Source organism: Crocuta crocuta, unplaced genomic scaffold (assembly GCF_008692635.1).
Source record: "Crocuta crocuta isolate KB4526 unplaced genomic scaffold, BGI_CrCroc_1.0 scaffold1307, whole genome shotgun sequence".
Taxonomy (NCBI): Eukaryota; Metazoa; Chordata; class Mammalia; order Carnivora; family Hyaenidae; genus Crocuta; species Crocuta crocuta.
Window position 1 is genome coordinate 31,980 of NW_027533394.1, and position 9,213 is coordinate 41,192.

General features: G+C 49.9%; 2 protein-coding genes across 2 annotated transcripts in view; both read left to right on the plus strand.

Moving 5' to 3' along the window:
• The window catches only part of GPR173 (G protein-coupled receptor 173), a 22,042-nt gene extending 15,093 nt beyond the window's left edge, over window positions 1–6,949 (plus strand). The window contains exon 2 of the mRNA XM_077748289.1: window positions 4,075–6,949. Within this exon, the coding sequence (XP_077604415.1) occupies window positions 4,173–5,294 (1,122 nt within the window). The 5' untranslated portion in view covers window positions 4,075–4,172 and the 3' untranslated portion in view covers window positions 5,295–6,949. The remainder of the gene's footprint in view (window positions 1–4,074) is intronic.
• The window catches only part of TSPYL2 (TSPY like 2), a 9,907-nt gene continuing 7,356 nt past the window's right edge, over window positions 6,663–9,213 (plus strand). The window contains exon 1 of the mRNA XM_077748293.1: window positions 6,663–6,683. Coding sequence (XP_077604419.1) covers window positions 6,663–6,683 — 21 coding nt within the window. The remainder of the gene's footprint in view (window positions 6,684–9,213) is intronic.

The following is a 9,213-nucleotide window of genomic DNA, read 5'->3' on the forward strand; positions in this document are numbered from 1 at the left end:
GGCCTAGGTGTGAGATTTCCTGAAATAGTGAACAACTCAAAGAAAGTGCTCCCCAAAAGAAAGTGCAATCACCTCTGGATTTACTTGACAGCTATATTCCTGGAGAATTTAGGGTATATTAAATTAGGGGGAATTTTGTATTTATATGTGAAATACAATTAGATTCAAGGTTCAATTCATTACAAGTCCAAAGTCCTAGGGCATTTAGGACATATGTTGGCTGTGTGGGACTGACCCAGAGATCGCTGGATGGCCAGCATCCTTGCCCTGGACCCCAGAATATTGGAAGCACATGCTACACATCAGCATTGTGGCCACCAAAAATGCTCTTACAAATTTCCAAAATGTCCCCTAGGGGGCAGTAATGCCTTTGTTGAAGAGGAAGCACTGGTGTTCAATTTTTTTTTTCCTTCGTTTATTGTCAAGTTGGTTTCCGTATAACACCCAGTGCTCATCCCAACAAGTGCCCTTCCCCATGCCCATCACCCCCCTTCCCCTCTCCCTCACCCGCATCAGCCCTCAGTTTGTTCTCAGCATTCAAGAGTCTCTCATGGTTTGCCTCCCTCCCTCTCCCTAACTATTTTCCCCCTATCGTCCCCCCATGGTCCTCTGTTAAGTTCCTCCTAATCCACCTATACGTGCAAACATATGGTATCTGTCCTTCTCTGCCTGACTTATTTCGCTCAGCATAACATCCTCAAGTCCCATCCACGTTGCTACACATGGCCAGATTTCATTCTTTCTCATTGCCATGTAGTATTCCATCATATAGATAAACCACATCTTTTTGATCCATTCGTCAGTTGCTGGACACTTATGGGAAGCGCTGGTGTTTAGACAGGGTATTCAGTGCCTGTGGGAAGGAGGCCTCATACAAGATGTACTGTGTGCATGTGCACGCGAGGCAAGGTCCCTATGTGTAAGCTGGCTGCTGTCCGTAGGTCTCCATAGCAGTAGGCTAGGTGTCTGTGTGAGGGTGTGTGTAGGTGTCTGTGTATCTTTCTGAGGGTATCTGGGCATGAGCAGGTGCGTATGTGTTATGTGCATGCACTGATTTTAGCCTAGGATGGGTCCAGGCTGTGGCTGCCAGTCTGCTCAGAAGAAACCTCTCCTCACCTATAGAATCGCCCCAGCTTACTAGGCAACACCAGAGTTTTGTTTGTTTGCTGCTATTGTTTTGTGTTGTTTCATTTTAGCATTTGTTTTTGTTTTCGCTGAGACTCTGGACTACAAAGTATCCACCTTCTGGATCTTAGTGTGTTTCTCTGTGTCTCCCTCTCTCTATGTCCATCTTTGTTTCTGCTTCTATCTCTATCTCTGCCTCTGTCTCAACCCCGGTTTCTAAATCTCTATATTGTTCTCTCTTTCTTTCCTGGCATTATCCCTCTCCTCTCTCTCTTTCTCCCTCCCTCCTTCCCTCTCTCCTTTTGTCTGTTTCATTTTTCTATCTTTCTCTCTTTCCCTCCTTCTCTCTCTCGGCCTCTTTTTCTCTTACTTTTTGTCTCTCGTATTATCTCTGTTTCTGTGTGTGTCTCTGTCTCTTTTTTCTCACTCTTCTTCCCCTTTCTGTCTCTATTTCTATCTCTTCCTGTTGGTGTGTAAGTCTCCCTCCCATTTCTCTGTTTATTTCTCCCCTTCTCCTTCCTATGTCTCTGTCTCTCTCACACACACAAACCTCTCATCTCTGTCACTCTCTATGTGTCTCTGACTCTCTTCTACATTCAATCTCTGTCTCTAATGCTTTCCCCCTGCTTCCCCTCAAGGCTAAGGAGTGTGTGTGTGTGTCTGTATGTGTGTGCACATTTACAGACACACACACACACACACACACACACACACAGTTGTCAGCCTGTCCACAGTTCTGTGGGAGCTATCAGGCCTTGACAACTTCTCCCAAGCCCCTGTCCTGGCACTTTCTCATGGCCTACTGGTACCATGTCTGAGACCTCGGGGTGCCGTCAAAAAAAAACTTGTCCCGAGGTGGCTGTGGCAGGCCAGGTTGGAGCCAACTGGGAAACAGTACAGAAGGGTGACCTTTTTCCTGGAAGGGGAGGGTAGAGAGGCTCCATACAGCCCGTAACCCCCAACCTCCAACCCATCTCAGCCCCAACAGTAGTTCTGAGCTTCTCCAGCTTCTGCCCAGGATACCTTGCTGCTTTCCCTCTGGAACCTACCATATTCACTTATCACTCTCCCTCTCCCCCTGCCCGCAGCTTGCACACACCAGGAGTCGGCCTGTCCACCCCTCACCAAGCTTTGCCCATGCCCTCCCACTCCTGTATTGGCCAGGCTGCTCTTTCACCAAATCCTACCTGGGTGCCTCCAGGCAGCCCTCCTTGAGCCACCAGCCTATTTAGTCCCTCAAACAATTAAGTGATTTGACAACCTTTAATTGAAGGTCTACCATATGCTATGTACTGCTCATCTAGAGAAGAGCATGTGAGTCTATAATCCCTGCCCTTGTGGAGTTTTTCTTCTAACAGGGAGAGGCAGACAATAAACCGAATTTTGAAAGTAAATTATATAGTGCACCAGAAGAGATAAATTCTAGGAAGAAAAATAAAGCAGGGCAAGGGGCGTGTAGTGCTATCATTTCTCACCTGAATACTGCAGGAGCCTCCTGTGCAGTCTCCTCAGTTCCCCCTTTGCTCCACATGGTCTGTGCTCCTCACAGCAGCAAGGGGGATGCTGCGCGATCCCGAATCAGATCAGACCTCGCTTCTCTTCCCATGGCCCCCATCTCACTCAGAGTAAAAGGCAAGGTCCTCACCATGACCTATATGATCTGGCCTCACCACCTTTCTGACCTCACCTCCCACTACTTTCTGATCGCTCACTCTGTTCCAAGCACAGTGGCCCCCTTGCCCTTCCCCAAATACACCACATGTAGTCCAACTTCAGGGTGTTGCACTGGCTGTTCCCTCTGCCTGGACTTCTCTTCCGTCCAATACCCACATGGCTTACTCTCTCACCTCCTTTAAGTCTTTGCTTAGATGATACCTCCGTGAAGCCTTTGCTGTTCATTTCATCCAAAAGTATACCTCCCCCACCCCTAGCACTTTCTATCCCCTTTCCCTCCTTTCTTGTAAGGAACTTATCATCATCTGACCTACTATAGTTCATTTATGTATTATCTAGAATATCAGCTTCATTAGGGCAGGGACCTTTGTCTATCTAGCTCACAGCTGTACCTCCAGTGCCTGACACACAGTAGCTACTCAATAAATCATTTTTCAATGAATGAAAGTACACAAGCATACCCACATCTTTAGACTCACAATCTGGACTTCCCACCCTTCTTTGAGCATGCTAAGCACATTCCTGATCGTGAATAAGAAAACCTGTTTAATGCGTGGCTACCAACATTCACAAAAAGTCATGAAATAGAATAGAACTAATGGGGTACATGACACACAGGATCAATACCGTTTTTTGAAACTTTTAGTTCAGATCTGTGTGCACACATGTGTATGTGTACCTGGTTGTAATGTAAAATGTATGTCTTACTATGGGTAGAGGTCAAAAACAGTTTGGAGAACATAACCTTAGGTCTTTGCAAAGGGGGAGAAGAGCTGCACCAACACCCCCACCCCACAGAACCACCAATGGAAGAAACAGGTAACCGAGGACAGCCGGACAGGTGAAGCACCCCCTCACCCAGCAAGGAGGGGGTAGGAGCAGCAGTGGGCCAGGGGCAGGACCTGACACCAGCCGGGGAGTAAGCGTGGGGGCCATGTAGACCCACTAACGCTGCCCTTTCTGTTTCTTCCTCACCTTTCCTTTCCACTGGTTTCTCACTGTCTCTTTTTTTTTCTCTCTCTCTCTCCCCCCATTTCTATCTCTATCTCTCCTCTCCCTCCTCTCTCCCTGTCTCTCTGGTCCTGTTTCTTCTTATCTCTTCTCACTCTCACCTCCCATTGCTGTCTCAATTTGTATCTATTTATATCTTTGTCACCATTTTCTCTTTGTTCTATCCTTTCTTGCTCTGTCTCTGTGCCTCTGCGTTTTTCTCTCTCTCTCCTGCCCTCATCTTTCTGTCTCTGTCTGTCTCTCCCCCATTATCCCCATTTGCAGGTGCAGCCCAGCAGGACAACTGATGGAGTCCCCCAGGGCCCATCGAATACCGGACTGGCTGATCCCGTAAGGTTGGGAGCAGCCCCTGCCCCCTCAGTATGGCCAACACTACTGGAGAGCCGGAAGAGGTGAGCGGCGCACTGTCCCCGCCATCAGCATCAGCTTATGTGAAGCTGGTGCTGTTGGGACTGATCATGTGTGTAAGCCTGGCGGGCAATGCCATCTTGTCCCTGCTGGTGCTCAAGGAGCGTGCCCTGCACAAGGCTCCTTATTACTTTCTGCTGGACCTGTGCCTGGCTGACGGCATACGCTCTGCCGTCTGCTTCCCCTTTGTGCTGGCTTCTGTGCGCCACGGCTCCTCATGGACCTTCAGTGCACTCAGCTGCAAGATCGTGGCCTTTATGGCCGTGCTCTTTTGCTTCCATGCGGCCTTCATGCTGTTCTGCATCAGCGTCACCCGCTACATGGCCATCGCCCACCACCGCTTCTACGCCAAGCGCATGACACTCTGGACATGCGCAGCTGTCATCTGCATGGCCTGGACCCTGTCTGTGGCCATGGCCTTCCCACCCGTCTTTGATGTGGGCACCTACAAATTTATCCGTGAGGAGGACCAGTGCATCTTTGAGCATCGCTACTTCAAGGCCAATGACACGCTGGGCTTCATGCTTATGTTGGCTGTGCTCATGGCAGCCACACATGCTGTCTATGGCAAGCTGCTCCTCTTCGAGTATCGTCACCGCAAGATGAAGCCAGTGCAGATGGTGCCAGCCATCAGCCAGAACTGGACATTCCATGGTCCTGGGGCTACCGGCCAGGCTGCTGCCAACTGGATCGCTGGCTTTGGCCGTGGGCCCATGCCACCAACCCTGCTGGGTATCAGGCAGAATGGGCACGCAGCCAGCCGGCGGCTACTGGGCATGGACGAGGTCAAGGGTGAAAAGCAGCTGGGCCGTATGTTCTACGCAATCACACTGCTCTTCTTGCTCCTCTGGTCACCCTACATCGTGGCCTGTTACTGGCGAGTGTTTGTGAAAGCCTGTGCCGTGCCCCACCGTTACCTGGCCACTGCTGTTTGGATGAGCTTCGCCCAGGCTGCCGTCAACCCGATCGTCTGCTTCCTGCTCAACAAGGACCTCAAGAAGTGCCTGAGGACTCACGCCCCCTGCTGGGGCACAGGAGGTGCCCCGGCTCCCAGAGAACCCTACTGTGTCATGTGAAGCAGGCCGGTAGGCAGTCAGGCAGGGAGAAGGTCATGGCTACCTTGCTGGGGCCAACAATAAGGGAAGGGTGGGCCCCATGCAGGAGCTTTTCTTTCTGAGCTCCAGCCCCAGCCCCTCAAACTACTCGGAATCTAGGCACCTTTGCCAACACCTCCCCAGGGTTGGAGACTGGGGTGGGGGACTGGGAGAGAGGCGTTTCTAGTTCTATGGGGCCTGTCTCCGCCGCCTCCTCTTCCATTTCCACAATCTCTCTCCTTTCCTCTCTCTCTCTCTTTCTTCTTCTTCTTCTTCTTGCTCCTCCCCCTCCTCCTCTTCTTCTTCTTCTTCTTCTCTCTTCCTCTCTCTCTCCGAAGTGACAATTCAAGAAAAGAAAATAAGACTGAAAATGCAGGTTTTTCTACTAACAGCTGAGGAGACAGGCTTTCTTGCTTTAATGTCTCTCCTCCTGACTTTGTCCAGAAGGGGGACATTTGTCCTGTAAAATAGACTTCCAGAGCTCTTATTGCCCCCTCTGCTCCCATGCACCCTCTCCTTCCAAGTCCTTTAGCAAGACCTGGATTTTAAGGAGAAATTCATCTGCTGACAACAGGGATCAAAGGGGGTGCTGGGTCCCCAGGGAGCAGGGATGTTTAATTGCGATGTTGTGTGCAATGTTGTTTTAAGCTAACCCTGGTCCCAAGCCTAGTTTCCTCTCCCTCCCCACCATGTCCAAACCTCCTAAGTGTTTCTTGTTCAAGAAACCAGGAGGGGAGGGGAAGGACCCTTGGAATGGGCTCAGGCTAGGTGAAGAATGGGATGTCAGCTGCATGCCTCGAGCTGAAGAGACCTGAGCTTGGCTGCATTCTTTCAAGCTGCCTCCTGGATCCCCAGCCCCCAACTCTTCTTCCTGAGGAAGGAAATCCACTCCAGCCCCACTAGGGCTGATGTGGGTGCCATACGGGCAGGAGCATTCCCCCCAGGGAACTGTAGGGAGAAAGCCAAACTCCCCAGACTAACTGGAAACCAGTGTCTGGGGTCAGAGCAGAACTCAACCCCAGAATTGTCTCCTGGGTTCATACTATTGTCCTGAAGACGAAAAGTTGGGGGGTGGCCTTGGCATAATACATAGTGGTATAAGCTCTAAGGCACTGTGGACTTGAGTCCATTACTCTCTGACCTCTTTTTGTCCCCTTCAAGCCTCAGGGGCCTCAAGCCCCTCTTGGTAGCCCTTGGCCTTCTGGACCCTCAGCCCCCAACTTCCTTCCCCTGAACATCCCTTCTCCCCTTCTTTCCCTCCACCTAAAGTGGAGCAGACTACAGCCAGATTCTTCAGGTGGGAGAGCCCAAGCCTCCCTCCCAGGGCAGAGTCCACCCTGGACTCACATCATGGCCAGTTCTTATGGACTGGTGAGCCAAGCTGGCATTCCTTTGCCTGGTCTTGCCCAGATTCTTTGTCCCCCTCTCGTTTCCTGGGGGAGGGGGAGATCTGTATTTATCTACACCCCTTTCCCTTTCTGATAGAAGCCCTTGTCCTAAGCTCCCTCTCTACCCCCCAAGACAGTCCCAGGACTGGGGAAGCCTTGACCCAAGAGGAATGGGGAGGGCACTCTAGGCAGGAGAGACATTAATAAGCCTGGCTGTGGAGTGGCCCTGGAAAGGCAGGCCAGAGTGGCTGAGAGGCTGGAGGGGGGGGTGCCTGTTCTCTCAGTGATAGTGATGGGTGTGCCTTTCCCAGGGAGTGGGGTGGGGGGACCACAGGGGTGGAGTAGATAGGGTACATTCTGGAGGGTTTTCCTCCATTTCTTTTTTCTAACCGCCTGGATTCACCATTGGATTTTGTAAATGGAAAACTGAAAAGAACAATGCTATATTGGATGTTTTCTCTTTCTGACTCTGTGTGTGTGTGTGTGTGTGTGTGTGTGTGTGTGTCCTGTCTGCATGACCACATGTGGGGAGATATGATCGAGTAAGACTGTGTGTGACTCTGTGTGGGGAGGCAGCACTGCCTGGTGCACACATGTGCAAATACCTGGATGTGGAGACATACAGCGCGCGCGCGCACACACACACACATACACGTATGCACCTAACTGAAAGGAGACAGACTAGAGTATGTCCCTGCAGCAGGAGGTTGAGTGGTCGGAGAATAGAATTTAAAAACCGTACATATGTATGCAGCAAGAGGGTAGACTCCCATTTCATAAAATCTGCCCCATTGGCCCAGGTTCTGAACATGGGTGGGGGCAGGATACTTGAGAATCCCATCTCTTCCCAAAGCCTGGAACCCCCAGGTACCATCCCAACTCCTCTGTCAGTCTCCTCTTCAAAACACAAATGAAGTGTTCCTGAAAGTGGACCGCAACGGAGAATAGGGACTGGGAATTGGGGATTATGCTTGAGGGTGAAGTAATGGGGTTAGAAAATGCCCCCTACAAAGTAATGGCTTCTGGACGGACTGCTGAGTCTGGGATGGAAGCCCCTTTGAAGAGTCCACTGTATACAGCTGAGGCTTTGGTAAGCTTTGACTAAATTCAGAGGAGGGATGTTACGAGGGGAACAAAGCCAAGCCCGGGAGTCTACCCAGCTAGCCTGCTCCCTAGGCACTCAATTACTTTATTTACTTATTCTCTCAGGTGCACAGAATTGAGTTGACCGTACTCCTCAGTTCTTGGCACACTGTATCATCCTTGGTCCATGTGAGTCCCTTTTATTCTTTTGTTTTGTTTCGTCCTTTCATCACCCATCCCTGATCCAATTCCCCCCTCCCACATGGGCACCCACTTTCGTGTATTTAATGTATGTCCTTCCAATTCACCGTTTATGTGTTTATTTACATATATCTGTATCTGTGAAAAATATATGGTATTATGTGTTTTAATTTACATAAACAGTATTGTACTTTAAATCCTGTTCTGTTTCGTTTTTCACTCAACATTCTGTTTTTTAGAGATCCAGCCTTGCTGCTGTATGTAAATCTAATTCATTCTAGTGGTCCATCTTCTACATATATCACATTTTTCTTATCCATTCCCCTGGTGATGGGTCTCCAGGTTGCCTCCAATTTTCTGCTACCACAGAAAGGCTGCAATGGGCAGTTTCCTACATGTCTTAAGGATCCCTAATTTAGAGGAAAGGAAACTGAAGCTCAGAAAAAGGCAGTGATTTGGTTAGGGTTACAAAATGAAGAGTAGGCCCCTGATGCGAATCCCAGACCAAAGCCAGAACTCACCACCCTACCTCACGAAAGACCATCCATCTGGCCCCCCAAAATCCAGAATACAATTTTAAAAAGCATACACTGGGGAAAGGGAGAGGAAAGGATCCGAAGGAGGGCAAATATTGAGCAGATAAAGAGAAAATCCTAGAAAACTCTAGCGGATGAACGGAATCACAATCATGTTAATGACGCAGAGGAAGTTACTTTTTGTGTGTGATTATTATTTCTAGAGCCATTTTGCAGAGATGGAAAACGCCACGTCAAAATCTGGCTCGAAACCAAAGGCCCTAGGTTTTGAAATGCCAGGCTCCTTCTGGGCAACCCTAGTCCCCGGTGGGGTCACAGCAGAGTTCGCCACTGGATCAAACGCTGGGGACAGGGAAAGGAACAGATTTAAGAAGTGCGTAGTTACTGAGGGGAGGGCCGAGAAGAGAGAAAACGATAGCGAGGCTCTTCCAATTTTATCTGAGCACATCCTGCTCGGTGCCTGCGTTTGTTTTTTGTTTTGTTTTTGGGTCTTCAGAGCCACTGGTACTTTTCCCATTGGATAATATGCTGGAGGGGTGAGGGAGAGGGGCTTCTTTCCCCCTTTGGCTTCCCTTGCAGCCAATCTCCCTGCAGTTTCCCTCTCGTCGCTGGGGGAGTCAGCCCGGTGATTGGTGGGCCCGGAGGGGAGCCAATCGGAAAGAGATGAGGTGCGGTGTTGGCAAGCAGATTCCC